General features: G+C 36.0%; 3 protein-coding genes and 2 long non-coding RNA genes across 7 annotated transcripts; 3 read left to right on the top strand and 2 right to left on the bottom strand.

The window, feature by feature from the left end:
- Nucleotides 1-1,820: 1,820 nt before the first annotated feature.
- Nucleotides 1,821-4,481, top strand: LOC124433409 (chondroitin sulfate synthase 1-like). The gene is made up of 3 exons (XM_046983167.1): nt 1,821-2,181; nt 2,353-3,159; nt 3,322-4,481. Exons 2-3 carry the CDS (start codon nt 2,434-2,436, stop codon nt 3,757-3,759), a joined length of 1,164 nt encoding a protein of 387 aa, XP_046839123.1. The 5' UTR covers nt 1,821-2,181; nt 2,353-2,433; the 3' UTR covers nt 3,760-4,481.
- A 1,518-nt stretch (nt 4,482-5,999) lies between these two features.
- LOC124433407 lies at nt 6,000-11,671 on the top strand. The gene is given in 13 exon segments (XM_046983165.1): nt 6,000-6,273; nt 6,360-7,285; nt 7,354-7,513; nt 7,617-7,820; nt 7,885-8,210; nt 8,812-8,983; nt 9,200-9,491; nt 9,564-9,603; nt 9,606-9,680; nt 9,758-9,895; nt 9,995-10,072; nt 10,147-11,090; nt 11,306-11,671. Coding segments are annotated over 11 exon segments (3,189 nt in total). The 5' UTR covers nt 6,000-6,273; nt 6,360-6,522; the 3' UTR covers nt 11,088-11,090; nt 11,306-11,671.
- On the bottom strand, nt 8,594-9,335 carry LOC124433413. Its single transcript, XR_006944462.1, has 2 exons — nt 9,063-9,335; nt 8,594-8,958 (listed from the first exon to the last, which is right to left on the bottom strand). It is a non-coding gene; the product is annotated as an uncharacterized LOC124433413 (long non-coding RNA).
- A 526-nt stretch (nt 11,672-12,197) lies between the features above and the next one.
- LOC124433410 (apoptosis regulator BAX-like) lies at nt 12,198-14,639 on the bottom strand. 3 transcript variants are annotated; one of them, XM_046983168.1, is made up of 2 exons: nt 13,863-14,639; nt 12,198-12,644 (listed from the first exon to the last, which is right to left on the bottom strand). In XM_046983168.1, the coding sequence occupies exons 1-2, from the start codon at nt 14,295-14,297 to the stop codon at nt 12,528-12,530; spliced, it is 552 nt and encodes a 183-aa protein (XP_046839124.1). In that variant the 5' UTR covers nt 14,298-14,639; the 3' UTR covers nt 12,198-12,527. The 3 variants fall into 3 exon arrangements, with proteins under 3 accessions (XP_046839124.1, XP_046839125.1, XP_046839126.1); XM_046983169.1 differs by having other exon boundaries at nt 12,198-12,639; XM_046983170.1 differs by lacking the exon at nt 12,198-12,644 and adding an exon at nt 13,223-13,726.
- Nucleotides 14,640-14,723: 84 nt separating this feature from the next.
- LOC124433412 lies at nt 14,724-16,053 on the top strand. Its single transcript, XR_006944461.1, has 2 exons — nt 14,724-14,995; nt 15,211-16,053. It is a non-coding gene; the product is annotated as an uncharacterized LOC124433412 (long non-coding RNA).
- The last annotated feature ends 1,059 nt before the right edge of the window (nt 16,054-17,112 follow it).

The raw sequence follows: 17,112 nt of genomic DNA, 5'->3' as shown, positions 1-17,112 counted from the left end.
CGTAAAAGCACAATTGAAATAACAAACTGAATATATAAAACAAACTTTTTTATCACAGACATGTTTCGGCTAACTTACGCCATCATCAGTGCGAATGAATGTGTTACAGAATGTCATACTTAAATATATAAATAGAGATAAACGACTTACATTTTATTGAAATGAGGATAGTATTACAAATACTTACAATTAATTAACATATGGAAGTTAGACGATACATTAAAAGGAAGAACAAAAAAATAAATAAATAAATTAAATTGACATAAAATTATTTACAAACTAAAAATGGTATTTACGTGGTGAACTTGCTTATTGAGATCGGGTTTAAGTTAGTTAATGTGTATGGCTTCTTTAATTCTGAGGTTGGAAGAATAATTGGCAGTGTCGATATTTGTAAAGCAGTTGTTGGTGTATTGTGATTTGCAGTTATGTGAGGAGAGAAGGTGTCTGAAGATGTGTGAGTTTTTATCACTGGAAATGTGCTCATTCATCCTGGTAGAAATATGACGCATTGTAGCGACTATTACAAGCCGTACAAGTAGATTGATATATTACCCCGGATTTAAGATTAAAGGGAATCGAATCTTTAAAACTGAAAAGATTTTTAGTTTTGTAGGGCATAAAATTATTTTCATTTCAAAGGTACGCAGTATCGTTTGATCAATATAGTTAATCGCTTTTGAATGATTTTAGAGAAATATCCTATATACGGAAGTTTAAAATATCTTATGGTGTTAGTATCATTATTTTCCGGCGTGCTATTGTCTGGCGAATGAAATGAATGTTTTTCGTTATAAGTATTGATGATTTTCTCCAAAAATTGTTGAGGAAAAGAGTTACGTTTTAATGTAAGAATAAAAGTCGTTTGAGGTCGTTTTGAAAACCACTGACGGAGTTGTTGAGTTTGCGTGTTCTATCAAGAAGAGTACGTACTACTCTCCAGTTGTCATGGCGATATCATCTAAGCGTAAACTCGAGGTTCTAAGGACGATGTGACTGAGAAGAAATCAAATACAAAATCAACTGGTTTTGCTTTGCTTGGATCTTATGATGACGACTCAGATGAAGATTAGTAAATCTTTTTTATAAGTATTTGAGAAAGCAAGTTGTAGGAGTTGGGTTATGACCCTGTCGATTTGAGTTTGCGTGTTGTTTTGTGTTTTAGTCGAGATGGGGGTGGTGTTTATACTTTCTAGAATCGTCGTCTTAAATATTGATGCTCGAGGGAGGCATGTTTTGTATGTATACTCTGCTTGATAGACCAGTGATACGGATAAGGAGGAGAAAGACGTCTTTGACGTGACGTGTGCACACTTTACAGACATTCACGACAGCACTTTACAAGGATTTCAGTAGTTTTTTGTTGAGTGAAAAATTCCAACAACAGCTTGCGTCCATTCTCGATGTGTTATTCGTGCTCTAGAAAATATCTTCAATAAGTTTTGTGAATTCATCATTGTAAATTTAAAAGTCCAACATTGATGAAAGTTCTTTGTTTCTGCATGCTACTACCGTTTGTTTTTATACTGTGGTATAGCTACATCTCTTTCCATGAGTGGCTTTTCGTTGATATTTGTGTGAGCAAGGAAAGTTATTGTAATAAAGTAAATGGTTTGAACCCGGGAGTATCGTTATATGTTTGTAAATGATGATCGTCCTGGTTAATAAAGTCCTGAGAAGGACTGTTTTTGTTGTTGTTGACTGACGTTTCGACAACCTTAGCGGTAGTCATCTTCAGAGTCAAAATGACTCTGAAGATGACTACCATAAGTTATCAAACATCAATCAACTCACTTCAGTCCTTCTCAGAACTTCCTGGACGGATGTGTCATGTTAAACTTAAATTTAATAAAGTGGCGTTGTTTACATTGGTCTTGACTCTGAGAATAAAGGATTCAAAATGAAAGATCATTAAAATAAAATGCAGTTGCTCATTGTTTCTTTGTTTTTGAAATTGTGGTAACAGCGTTCTTAGTATGTTTACTTATACTCGAAGGCGTAATTGAGGTTGTAATTAGATTTTAAATATTGGAGATATTTCTTATATATATCTTATGTCTAAGGCTCCAACTGTTGTGTTTGTATCTGCATGATATCTTCTCTTGCAGATTGAAATTTTAAATACATGAATATACTAGAGGAATGGTTTTATGATGAAAAGGAAGTTAATTGTTCTTTGAGGTATATATTGTTGTATCGTTGAACAGGAACTTCTTCTCAAAGTCGAAACATCAATATTACGTTGTAACGACGGTTTCTCAGCAAGATTTTGTTTTCTACAGTCCTCAATGCATTACATCCTCTATTTCATTGTACAATTGTACAATTTGTAGACTTGCTTTTTTTTTTTAGTGAAATCATGCAATATACTGTGACTGGTGACCACCGAATGAAACCTCTATAATTGACGAGTTCCTGCTTCAAGAACAAGTCATGCTAAATATTCTTGGTGTCGTAGTTAGCTTTCTCATGTCAATTGCGTTCATTAATCTATTCAATCTCTACGCTTTTACGACAATCTGGCGTAACAAATGCTTTCGCCCATCACAGAATTCAAGATATGACAGTATCGATTTGGAACTGAAGAGTAGAGATCTAGTGCTAGTCAGTATCATGACACATTGTGGGACAATCAACTCAAGGGCAGTTGCAGTATACAATACCTGGGCTCAAATCATTCCTGGCAAGGTTCTTTTCTTTGTTGGAAACGATAGAGTGGTAGAGAAAGTGTCTGTTCCCATTGTTGTTCTTCCTGTTGAAGATGGCGTTTATCCTCCTCAAAAAAAAGCAATGTTCATGCTCAAATATGTATGGCAAAATTATGGCAATCAGTTCCAATGGTTTATACGGGCCGATGACGATGTGTATATAAATGCTGAAAACTTAGATGTCTTATTGAGAAGTGTAGCGTCAAGTGATGACGTATTGCTAGGGCATCCGGGTACTGGCACGGACGACGATGAAGGAAAACTGGGATTGGCCTCAGAGAGCAATTTCTGTATCGGAGGTCCTGGAATAATAATGAGTCGATCGGTATTGAAGAAAATTCACGCTCATATTGATGCTTGTATAAATAACCCGGCTACTACGCAAGAGGATAGTGAAGTTGGCCGCTGTCTAACGATGTTTGCAGGCGTGAAGTGTCCTTGGGGTTACGAGGTAACAATTATAATTCCATAAAACTCATTAAAGAAGTACTTATTTTTTCTTGGTAGCACTTTTAAAATTAAAAAAAAAACATTACAAGGGCAGTTTTGCCATTGATTTTCAGTGAAGTAGCTTTTGTAAAACTGACTTCGATAACTCGTTGTATCTTTTTAGGCAAGTGAATATTTCCACCAAGATTACGGTGATAATAGATTTTCTTATCATGGAGACCTTTACTTGTTAGCAATGAACAAAGCTGTGAGCTTCCATCCAGTTAAAGATCCTGCGTATCTTTATCGTCTACATTACCACTTTCTAAGTTTAAAACTACGAAAGCGTCTTAGCCGTATCGTGACTTTAGAAAAAAACAAGGAATATATCAAGAAAATGGTTAGATATAATGAAAATGCTGCTCCGATACCTTGCCTGCATTGTATAAGATGCGATGAGTTTCATTCGGTTGAAGGCAATCGCGACAGCATCTCAATTAGAACATGGGGTATGTTTTATGATAAATTTAGGTATAGTATGAACGAGTATGGCTCTTCACAGAAAACTTTACCACAAAAGCATGGGATCTTATCATCAGTGAAGCAAAACAAACCATTATAAAGATGGAAAAACCTCAACTGCATCATGGATTTTATTTTGGTCAGTACAACGTAGGTTATATGAAGGAAAATCCCCTAAAGTGCAACGTTCATGTCGTGTATTTTACTGCTCGATTGAAGCGTGTTGTCAATGGTACGGTAAAGAGCTTTCATCATCTAAGACGTGTGTTTATTAAGAACTCCTTTGGAAAGTTACATGTACGTTTTCTTGCACCTAAAGACCGAGAACAAGTTATTAATATTGTTCTTTTGTGCCAAGATTGCCATGAACATCTGCAATCTCTTCTTCGTAACGTACAAGACAAACTTCAACAAGAGAACTTGCGTATTTTCTTCGTTACCTCTCGATATGATACGAAAAGGGAAATGTATAAAAACGTACATAAAAGTTGGAAAGAGGCCAAGCAATACAAAAAAAAGGCAGTCTGGATCGAAACTCAGGAGGAATTGGACTCACTTACCGTGTTGAAAACTGTATTGAAACTAATCCACGACAATGAATTGATATTGTTCACTCGCCTCGATTTCACAATAAACAAAGACTTCCTGGAAAGATGTCGATTGAATACTGAAAAGTCTTCGCCTTATTTTCCAACTATCATAAAACTCTAACAAAAATAACGTGTTTGATAGTGGTAATTGGCAATATGACGATTATTCCACGTTTTGTGCTTTTAGCGAAGATGTTAGATCGATGGTTAATGAAACGGTTGATGAAGACGAGATCTTCAGTAGTCGCTCATTGGTAGATAGGTTTTTATCACGCGAGCATCTCATATTTCGAGCAACCGATCCTGATGTTATTACCTCGGAAAAGTATCATGTCTACAGGAGGATTGTGAGGAAGCAGTTAAATCCAGTAAAACTTTATTTGACTATATTTATGAGAAAAGATATCTTGATAGTTACTTGTAAAGTTTGCACAATGTCAGCATCACGCAGTGAGAATAGGTTAATTTATAAAAATTGTAATATAAAATGTTGGTGGCTTTATTTTTTAAACAAGTATGAAAGTAGGTATTCCATGAATATTTTTCACTGAACGTGAACAACACTGTGTTCTAAAGGCGACTGATGCCGAACCTGAAATTACGGTGGCTCACAAGGGCCACCACACAAAATAAAAATATTAATACACACACAAAATAAAAATACACACACAAAATACATTATACACACACAAAATAAAAATACACACACAAAATAAAAATACACACACAAAATAAAAAATACACACATAAAATAAAAATACACACACAAAATATGGTTGCGGGCGCTTGCAGTGTCGGATTACTCGGAATGCTCGTAATTGATCGCTTTTGTTTTCAAAGTTCTAATGGTTCCAACTTCCAGAGTACATAACAAAATTCACTGATTTCACTGTGATCAATTATTTCAAAGTTGCTTACGATATTGCTCCCCGTATTTTGGTTAAAATTAAGGTTAATGTGTTGTCCTTTGAAAGGACATTATTGGTCTAGCCTGTCCTGTACCAGTTATAAACAGCTTTGGGGTACTTGAAGTTGAAGTTAACGGACTTGCAGAGCTCGAAGGGCAACTGCTTGAAGAGACGCTACTCGTCATTGACGCTTCAGAACATTTTGGCAAAGAAGTTAATCTTCCCAAACGCACACCGCATTTGTGACAAAAAGAAGCTTTGTCAAGTGATTGTGCACAACAGTTGGCACAAAACATAATTATGCCAGGATTATGCAAGAGCTTGCTTTCGATTCCTTTCCAAATGTAATGTCAAATGTTTTGCAGTTGAAACAGTTAAATACGACGACAAGTCGACCAAATGTTAAAATCACAATTAGTGAATTACACATATCTGATTACAAACTGATAATATGATAGTCAGACCATCCGACACTGCAAGCGCCCGCAATCATATTTTGTGTGTGTATTTTTATTTTGTGTGTGTATTTTTTATTTTGTGTGTGTATTTTTATTTTGTGTGTGTATTTTTATTTTGTGTGTGTATAATGTATTTTGTGTGTGTATTTTTATTTTGTGTGTGTATTAATATTTTTATTTTGTGTGGTGGCCCTTGTGAGCCACCGTATGAAATGGTTGAAAGTTTACACCGTTGTTGTACCAAACAAACGAATATATTCCTCTATAATGTTTATCAGATTAAAACCAAATGTGAGAATAGTGAAAGCAACGCAAATTATTTATGCTTCTTATCTCAGCGTAGTGTTTTCTGGTTCTCGATTCGTTATGCTGTTTCTGAAAAATATTTGAGAGAAAGGATTTTTTTAGGACAGATGAATAGACGATTTATAGACGATTTCATTGACTCGAAGATTAAAGACTAACATAGCGTCTAGCGAGAATGAGCATCGTTGATCAAAATGGTGGTGGAATACCTTCCTTTGATTGGTGCAAATTATTGAAATGTAACGAGATGCCTCTCTTCGTGTGTAATCGACTTATTGATAAGCATTTTAGGAACATTTGAAATTTGAAAAGACTCTTTAGAAGACATCAGACCACAATCTACATCCATAATGTACTAAGTTTGTAGTTTCATCATGTTTTCTTCCTATAGAAGCAGCTATAAAGTAATTTGAATTAAACGCTCCGTATAATTTACAGGTCAGTGACAAGTCTTCAATGGCGGATTGATGTTAACAACAGTGGTTAGCTAGCTTAATTTGATGAAAATGCAGACAATTTTGCTATGGATTATGGTTATTTTGGAGCAAGACCGATTGTGTTCATCAGTTCTCTTGTAGAGGTAGTATTTTTGCAGTAAACTATGGCACTAAATCGACCCGCGAAAAGTTGTTTGTTTGAGTATTGCCAGAAACAAAAATTGGTCCGCCCTCTTTCGAAACATGGGCAGGTCAGGGGTTACCAAGCTAAAGTAATAATAGATGGCTATCATTACGAGCAAAGTGCTCTCCACTCCAAGAAGAAAGATGCAGAACATGACGCTGCTAGAATATGTTTGTCTGCCTTGGGTACATTTCATGGAGATCATGGTGGAGGAAAGATCAGGGACGAATATATTGTGGGTGCAAACGTTAACCAAAGTATTTCTAAGCCTAGTCTTAATTCAGGTTGTACTTCACCAGGTTCAAAAGGTTTTAGTTATTTGCCAAAAAGTGGAGGATTCTCTGGCAATGCAAAGATGCCGAAAAGTGCCCTTCATGAGTATTGTCAGGCCAATCACATTGCATTACCGCGATACAATACTGAAGGAGTATATAATGGCCATATTTTACAGGGTTTTAATTGTGTTTTGATTGTAAATGATCAATACTATACCACTGATAATCTACACCCAAATAAACGTGAAGCTGAGCATGCGGTGTCTCATAAAGCTTTGAATATTATTGAATCTTATGAGAGATCAGTTTTTTATGGTGGAGATTCACAAAGCCAGAAGTTGAAAACACCGTCACAAAAGACAAGAATCCCAACCCTTCGAACACCTGAAACCTTATACAAAAGTCTTTTGCAAGAGCATTTGCAGCAAAGGCAGATTGAGATACCAAGCTACAGTACTGAATTTACCGGTTAGTCTATCTGTTTTGTGTTGTTCGTCTAATTACCTCTGCTGTATTTGATATGTTTAATTTTGTAGATGGGGGATACTTAAGTAAGGTGATGATAGAAGGGCAAAGCTACGTAGGCAAAGACTGTTGCTCTTCAAAGAAGCAAGCTGAACAAAGTGCAGCCAAAGCTGGTTTAATTGCAATGGGTGTTAAAGATCCAGAAGCTGTTGCTAGAGGACTAACAAATAAGTGAGTGGTAGTCATGAAGTCTATTTATAATTTTTCCCAGTACACAAGATGCTTGATATATATGATTTGATATTGAATTGAGTAAATGTCATTGCTATTCTAGAAACTTGCAAAGTGGTAACAAGAGTACAGATGATGCACCATACAAAAAAGATTTACGAGATCTCGTGCCAGATGACATAAATGTAGTTAAGGATGACAGTTCATGGTTGCATTACCACAATGAATTACGCTTTGATGTTGATGACTTTGATGATATTGATGGTGAATTTGCTGACTTTCAAAAAGTTGAATTAGGAGAAATGAAGTATGCGTTCTATTTTTTCAATCTTTTTACAATCTGTAGTTTCATAACTTTTTCTTTTGTGCAGACGCAAACTTAGTGTCAGTATGTGGGGCAATGAAAGATTTTCAGGAGCAGTTGTGCAAAGACCCAGTAAAATTAGGTGTATTGGTCAAGAGAGTGTTAGTAGTCATCAAACACCATCATCAGGGAAGCGACCATTAAGAAGCGGGGAGTACGAAGTTAAAGATGTTCACCTTGGAAACTTGAGTGTGGCTGAAGCTTGGCCTGAGAAAAGAAATATTGTAATTGTTGGAAGCAAGGAAACCTCCATTCCATTGTTTTGTCAAGGTGACAGATATCGATGTTCTCTCAAGGATATTTCCACTGGTGAACTTGTCGACATTTTGCCAGGTTAGAGTTGTCTTTGATTTTTGACTTTTTTGCAATAAAAGCAATGATAATTTCTGAGTAGCAACAAATTTAAAAAATATTTAATAAAAAGGACGATTTTTGTAAAAGCAAACATGTTTCGACATCAACACAATGCCATCTTCACTGCGAATGATAGTGATATGAAATATGATACAGTATAGGAAGATATGAATAGATTATTTACATTGAATGGGAGTGTGATCTATTTAAAGGAAGTTTAAAACAAAAAAGTATACATAAATAAGTATGTGCATGGCATTGTGTTAATGTCAAAACATGTTTGCTTTTAAAAAAGTCGTGGTTTTTGTTAAATGTTTTTTAAAATCAATGATGTTGTAGAAACTTACTCACCAGCTCCCTGATTGCATGCGTCAACACAAACTAGCATTTAATCCTCTTAATTGTAGCAATAAACTAGCATCAGATCCCCCTTTATTTTCTGGGTTTTTTTTAATCTAAAGGCCCCAAAGAGGGTTAAGTTTCAATCTCGCACTCTTTCGCGTTGAAATCTAGTAGAAAACAGTCTTATCATTTAAATGTAAGGTTTTCTACTCAAGATGATGTACACTTCATTCTGCAGGCCATCGTCTTGTTGGTTTGGAAGGCTCCTATGTCGTTAGGGGAGGTCAAATAGTTTTGCGTGCAACACAATGTAAGAAGATTTTAATGCCAGAAACGCCAGATGATGTCCTTGTTAGTTGTGGCGTAGTCGTGCTCCATTGTATTCCTAAGAAAGAGAACAGTGTAGTAAGGTTGGTATCTGAATTAGCTATATACGAGCCACGTGAAGGCAGACACTTAGCAAACGTTTCTATATATTCTTCAACTTACTGGATTGTGTTGTCATCATATAAAATTCGTGCATTAGAAGACTGGAATTTGTTATATCGACTTCAAATCTTTCTGTAGAAATAACCTCGCAGTTGTGTACAAATTTTCCAATGTTGCGTGTTTGTTTTGTGATATAGTTGCGACGTGAATATACTGTTGAAGCGTTATCTGTGTAGTCAAGCCTTCATCAATGTAGTTCGTGGACTGGCCCAGTATTTTCGATGCAGGGAATCCGGTCGGTCGTTCACTTTTAACAAGGAGCTGATGGTGTCTCACGTGAAAGACTGGATGCTAGAAGAAGTGATGGCCATTGCATCCTTTTCTGATACAGCGCTGGAGAATGTCTTTCAACACATTATGAAGTTTGATAGACGTTGGGTGAAGTACTTTAAAGATAAGGAGTTGTCACCGGAGCTGAAGCATATACAGGTTCAAGACACATACATATGTGAACCATAATGCATTATGTCTCATGCACATTTCCTTATATTTTTGTCATAGACGGCTGCAAACGATGAACTGTTCAGACGTGCTAACAATGGAAGGATCAACATCAAGATAGATTTCGACCGTGGAAATTACCCAAAGGAAACCTATACCATCGCGTGCTTACAACTGGTATTGTTGCTCTTCTTCATGATTATGGTCGTTAGCTCAAAACTATTTGTAAAATAAGTCTCCTCCGCCTTCTATAGGCGTGTTCTTGGAAAGTCCTGCCGAAGCTGCGATGCGTGAACTCAAAGAGGAAACTGGGATCAAGTTAAAGCTCAGTGATATTAAATCTTCACCTTACGTTGATCTTCCCCAAAGGGACAATATTAACCCTCATAAAGGTGAACCCATATTAAACTATATAATGCTCGTTTGATTAACGCTTTCCTTCTTACAGCTAGTTTCTGTGATATTTTCACGTACTTTATCTACTCCTTCAGGTGATTTTGCTCGTTATTTTCTCTGTGGGATTATCACAGAAGAAGAAAAGAACACGGAGAAGGAAGTTGATAAACAAGGTAAGTGAACAGGAAAAATATATTTTCTCTTTTGGCTTTTGTAAGGCTTATGTTATCAAAAGTCTTTGCTTTAGAATCTCCGAGTAAAGACGTTAATGTATCAGGCACCATGAAGGACAACATGAACACTCCTATTGTCACATGTTCGTCGAATCAAGTTCAAACACCTGTAATCACCAATTCAACTTACAATGAAGCATATTCAATGAATGCACAGGCATATTCTGCAAACACCGCCCTTTCTCATGGCTATACGGGGTGGAGAAATGTAAGCGTTACTCCATCCTCTGGTTGCCTAAATGCAAATTTTGGAAACTCTGCGACAACGTTCAGGGACAATAGTACAACGTATGGGCACGCAAATACCAACTACGGAAACTACAGTACTGGTTATGACCATGTTAGTACAAGTTACGAACACGCGAATAGTGGGTATGACAACACAAATGCAGGTAAAAATAACGAAACTACTGGTTTCAGTAACCCAAACACAAATCAAGGCATCTCCAATAAAGATTATGGTAGCATTAAAAGCGGCTATGATGACTTAAACACAGATCACAGTAACGCAAATATTGATTACGGGAGTGTTAAAACGTCCACCACAAATCCAACAACATATAGTGAGTCGAATCATCTTGGAAATAATGCTGGAGGAACGTATGGTAGCATGAGGAACACTGGGACATATTCTGGGCATTGTAGCACAGATCAATCTTCACATGAACAAACAGGAAACATAGTTTCACGAGACTCAAACAGTGCTACCACAGACGTTAGTGAATATTCTACAAACATTGAACACCACATCAACGCTGTTTCTAGTCATGTTGTCACACATCCTAATCCAAGTATAACCAGTGATGATAATAGTGTATCTTTAACATGTCAAACTACTTATTCTGCTGCCAATACAGAGCCAGGTTTTACGGAATCAACATTCACGCTTTCTTCATCGTCCTGTAATATTAGTGAAAGAAAGAAGAAGAAACAACTGAAAATAGTAGTATTGTGAATGGTAGGTCTTCACTGTTTTTGAAGTGAAGAATTTGATACTTTTTCTTAAAATGCATTAGCAAAACATGTGAGAGGTTATTTGTTTCAATATGAACTACATACTACTCGTTTCATTTAAATACCATTTAAATTACCAGTTTCAATGGCTTCCCATGAAGAGTTAAGAAATAGACCTTTTCCTTTACCAAGCACTGTTCACTTTTCAATTCTAAATAGACGAAACGAAGAATGAAAACGAAAGCACAAGTGACGAAGGATCCAACGTTATACGTTCTCCATTTATTGCTGGAGCCGTTCACGAGGAATGCAAGTGGTTTGATATGTACGAAGCCAAAGAAATCTGCACTGAATTTCATGAAATACACCAAAGTGAGGTTTTCCAAAAACTTCTAGCTCGGCTTAAAGAAGTTGTAACCACTATGTAACACTGATTTTAAATGTTTGCATTATGATCAACGATGTAATTATGAATGGTCAACTCGTTGACCATTTATTGCGGTTGGATAAGCTATCGATTCGATAGTACACTATCCATTCCATACGCTTGTAATTAGTATTTTCTTACTGCTTTTTCCCTTCACCTTATTTTTCTGGTGTGTAGTATACAGAGGGTGCTTATTGCGTATAATGAACTTTCAGTCCCATCATGCATTGCGGTTATCAAAACAGCTTTAAATTTTCCCGCCTCACAAGCATCTCACACAAGTGGCGAAGTAGAAGAATATTTAAAAGTATCATTTCACTCTTTAAAGTTTAGACATAAATGTTTCCCTTCGAAATTACACCTGCCTGGACGCAAATTGATCGAATGGCATCCACACAAGAAGGAAAAATGAAAGGTTTGTTCTTATTTCTTTAAATTATTCTTGCGTTCAGTTCTTACGCCACTGTTTGTCCACAACGCTCAAAACCTTAAACCGAGAACCGCCATTTTATTTCAAAGTAACGCGACATTACACTCCTTATTTGCTTAAAATATGGTGGAAAAATTTCCTATTCTTCATAAGGATACACATTTGCAAAGATATTTTTGAAACTTTGCCACACGAGGGCGACAAAGTTGTTTCACACCCATATAACTAACAAAATTTTCATCTGTAAAGACAAGTACAGTATTCAGTCCTTTATTAAATTCAAAGACTAATTATAATACTTTGGCTAATAAATAGCGAGCCATGGCGTTAAAATAATTTCATAACTAAAGTGTAAAAGTTAATATAAATGTTTTAACGTCTGTTATAGCTTTTAGGGCTACTTTCATTAGGGATAATTTGCCTAAACCAATATACTTTTTCAAGGGTATTTATTAAATCTTTCCTACATCATGGGAGTTATCTGGCACTTACTTGAGCCAATAACAGTTTTGAAGCAATTTTCCACATGGGCACATAAAGCCAATAAATATATATATATATATGTAATTTGTTATGCATTATTACTATTTGCACATGGTGAACACAGCTATGCTACCAATACCAAATGCTGTTGTTATAAGGGCACTTTTCCACCAACTGTTATTTTCACCAAGATCTTGAAAGCGATTTTGTAAACTTTTCTAAAAGATAAAACTGCTATATTACATTTGCTTATGCCAGTTCATACATTATACTAAAGTTGGATACTGTTGGAAATGTCACCAGCCTTAAAATGGCAAGAGAATGACCAAAAATCATACTAATCTCAAATAAATTCATGCAAAATTGGCAAACTAATTCAAGAAAAAGTTGCAAATAAATTCATGCAAAAGTTGCATATAAATTCACGAAAAAGTTGCCCAAAAATTCATGCAAAAGTTGTACAAAAATTTATGAAAAAACAAAAATTCACGAAAAAGTTGCCCAAAAATTGATGAAAAAAACAAAATTCATGCAAAAGTTGCCCAAAAATTCATGAAAAAACAAAAATTCATGAAAAAGTTGCCCAAAAATTTAATGAAAAAACATAAATTCATGATAAAGTTGCCCAAAAATTTCATGAAAAAACATAAATTCATGCAAAAGTTGCCAGTAAATTCATGAAGAAATTGTTAATCTTATAAATTCATGCAAAACGTTATTAATAAATTCATGAAAAAACATGCATATCAATGCTAAAATATATAATATTTATGAGCAGAAAAAAGGAATGTCAGTATGAATGAATACCGCAGAATGTCACAAACACATACTACGTCGTAACTCTTTATTTTAAGAAACTGCAATTTTTTGCGATCAAGTTTCTGCATTCATCAAATTCCATGAATGCCAACTCACGAATGGCAAAGTCTTTCAATATTTTCACAATATTAAAATAAAAAAAAACACTTTGACTTTCAGATAACTACAAAAGAAAAATTTTACGAGCACCTTTGAGTATGACTCCCGTCGTGAAATTTGATGCTCGTGTATTACACTTCTAAAGTCTACTTTAATCAACTCAGAACGGAAACATATGAATGCAGAACTCCCTAGAAGGCATTTAACTTATGGCAAGACTGTTGATTACGCATACGAAGGCGACATTTACTAAAGCTGTCCCATTTTTGTCGAAGAACAAGTATCTTACCTTATTATCAAAAATCATAAACGTAAACTTTATCACACGGTAATTGCGATCAAACGTAAAATTACCACACATCAAACTTTTTTAGTTTCTTCACTAAATTTTAACATAAAGCACTGTCATAGTTCTCAATACCTTCGATGTCATTATCGACCGATTACACAATACAATATATATTGTTTTCCATCAACGCGATTAAACGTCGTGAGTTATATATCAGATTTTTTCTTACCCAGCCTCCTTGGGCTTGAATCCAGCCTAAGTCGGTAAGAAAACGTGCGGTCCAACCACTGATACTTTCTATCTGATCGCTCATGTTGTTTTCTTCGCAATACCTGCCTAATCTTGCGGAGAATGCCAACAACACAACTATCCTTCCCCAATTGATGATACCATCTGAGAACACGGTGTTGGCAATAGCACTGAATGAGTTATACCCTGTTTCATGAGTGAAATTCAACTTGGAACACAATTGTTCGAGGAGATCGGGGTTTCTCTCTTCAATATCGTCCGATAGTTTTCTCAACGTTTTAGCAGTCGCATTGACTGGTGGCACATTGCGCCCTATTTTGTAGCCGATTAAATCGTTCACCAGGATAGTTCCTTCCTTATATAATGTTCCTTCCAACGTTTGTTCACACAACTGACCGTTGACTGCCGCAGCCATGAATTTTATAATTTTACTATCTAAATATATTGATACTATTCTGTAAGCCGTCGTAACGACACGTACGTTAATTGTAAATCAAGTTTACGAATATTTCTTTTGAGAGAACATTTTGCCCAAATGTGGTGATTGTATGTAGTTCGGATTAACGATACGCGAATAAAGATTTCGTATTTCAGTTACGTTTCGAGTCCATCGTTGACATCGTTTTACAACCCAAAATGGCGGACGATTCGATTCGATTCAATCAGAATCCTCAGTTGCTTCTTGTTAGTTTTGCACACTTCGCACATGACCGAGCGTGCTGTGACTTTGGTTTTGTTTAATTCAGTTTTATCTTACGAGAAGATGTGATTGGTGGAATGGGAAAGATGCATTATCACATCGGATGTACATCACGTGATGAAGTGCGTCACTCGCTACTCGTTACGTGATTGGTAGATTTGTTTTATTGTTCTTTGGGTAAAAATACCACAGTTCGTATTATTTTATCGACGAGCAGACCAAAAGGCCGCAGAGCGAGTTGAAGCTTGAGATTGAGATTCAAATTTCTAAAAGAAAAAGACATCACGCCATAGCCGTTACAAGTGTATATCTTATCTGGTGAAGTCAAAATCAAGTTGTATTAAACCGTTTCGAAGATTTATCGACAAGCCGGAGGACCGATTGCATATCATTATATTGAAACGTGTTGCAAGGTAAGGGGATTGACTGGAGTAAAAACACCGAACTTGATATTCAACATGTTGTTTTATAGTAATCAGCTAAAAGATCGCTAGTAGACGTTTTTCTTTGTTTGAAATGTTGTACGATTGTTGTACGTTATTGTGAAGTGCGCAATTACACTCTGCAAATATAGTGTAGAACGTATGACGCAGTTAGTGATAGGTTTGTGGACTGCTTCTTCATTTAGATAATGGAGGGCAATGGGAAAAAGGAAAATAGTGATGACAAAGAAACACAAGATGTGATGAGTGCAGAGGCTGAAGTTGAGGAAGCCGCCTCTCCTGTTGAAGGAGCTGTTGGTTTAGCTCCAGAGCTCGTGTGCACTACTGCTATTGAAAGACCAAGTAATGGACATAAGTCTATGACGCCGAAAGAAATTGGACTTGTATTGCGACAAATTGGAGACATTTTGGAAAGCTCCGTTAAAAATCGTGATGGAAATCGTTGCAAAAGGAAGCGTGAAGATCGTGAGACATGAGATCAAAACAATCACTGAAACAATCGATGGCTCCGTAGTCCGTAAACGACCTCCGTTAAATCGCAGTAGCGTTTTGAAAATACACCAACTGTTTGACCTCTAGCTTCCGTAACTTTTTACGTCCCATGATAATGCTTCCTATTTCATCTGGTCAAGTAAAAGAAATCTCGATCCACAAAGTTTGCTTTGTTTTGTCCTGTCCGCCTGATTGCGCACTTGGTAATGATTATCGTGGGATTGTATGACGCGTTTCTCTTAAATTCCTAAATTCTGATACATAAATGTAAAAATTTTACTTATATCTGTTCGTGTAAATATATTTGATAGAATTATAATACCCATATTGGGTAGCTTTGTAAATCGATATGAATTTTGCTATGTTGTTATCAGCTAATTGTACATAAACATAACCCGGCTCTTGTAAATATTGTGCGTCCATCTTCGCCATGTTATGTGTGAATTTCGCCGTAAAGAAGGAAAGTTTGTGAATAACATTTGTACATTTAAATGACGGGATTTTTGTAAATTAAATCTTGGTGGATAATACGTAAAGATATGTGGGACTCAAGTTCATTATAGGATAGTTTTGTTTCGAGTTCATTGTTCTAAGCAGCTGCATTGTGTCTATGTTGATCGTGTTTTTTCTATATGTAATTGTCGTACGTGGGCTCTTGTCTTCTACAATGGAGGCGTGCGTTTCTTTCTAAAATTCTCTCATTCTTGCCTTCTGAAACGCGCACACACACGTCATTCATCTTAAAATGTAATGGTGCGCGTTCTTGCTTGTATGGAGAACAATGAACGTCTAAATTTAGAATAACTGACACTTTTGCTTTTCGTAACTTGCTACTCGTGAGAGGGGATTCCCTGAGTGATCGTGTTTAAACGCGCCCGTATGACACCTGTATCCAAGTGCGTTGTTTGCATAACACCTATAATATATTTTATATCGCGGAATAGTCGGTGCCTGGTTATGATATTCCCTGTTGTCAGAAAATACTTAGATTGTAACTAGTAGTGTTTGTCGACAAGTTTTTAGAACATACTTGTCGCAGTATTTGTTCAATTTACTGAACTGTTATAAGTTTTTAAGTTGATTAATATGCAGTAGCATCTTTCTTGTCATTATCTCACACAGTCATTGTCGCATGTCTTTCATTGGCCACTTTATTGACATTCTACAGTTTTATTTGTTTTTACGATTTTATTCATTTGAATGAGTGAAACCAGTGCTCTTGTTATAGCATCATCCTATGTCCTATACTCGATCTTTACTAGAGGGGCTATATAAATGCGGTGAAGTGCTTCTCAAGGTGATGTGTATGATGATAATTTTTTGTAGAACGACGCACGAATTTTGCAGAAAGCCAACTTTATGTCAAAGTTCAACCATACTCACAATGTGCTTTTTGCTACTTGTGTGGGAAACTTTTGTGCTGATATTCTCGTGAGAACATGTCCCTTGTTTTGGGTAATTGGATAACTGTTAGGAAGTAGTTAATTTACAGAAAATTCCAAAACTAACATTTATAAAAGTGTGCGTTGGTGTGTGATAAGCGTGTTATATTTTCACCTATCATACGATTGATACAAGTTTGCTATTTTAGTGGG

This window comes from Xenia sp. Carnegie-2017, unplaced genomic scaffold (genome assembly GCF_021976095.1).
Source record: "Xenia sp. Carnegie-2017 unplaced genomic scaffold, XeniaSp_v1 HiC_scaffold_13, whole genome shotgun sequence".
Taxonomy (NCBI): domain Eukaryota; kingdom Metazoa; phylum Cnidaria; class Anthozoa; order Malacalcyonacea; family Xeniidae; genus Xenia; species Xenia sp. Carnegie-2017.
This window is presented reverse-complemented; position numbering and strand designations above follow the sequence as displayed.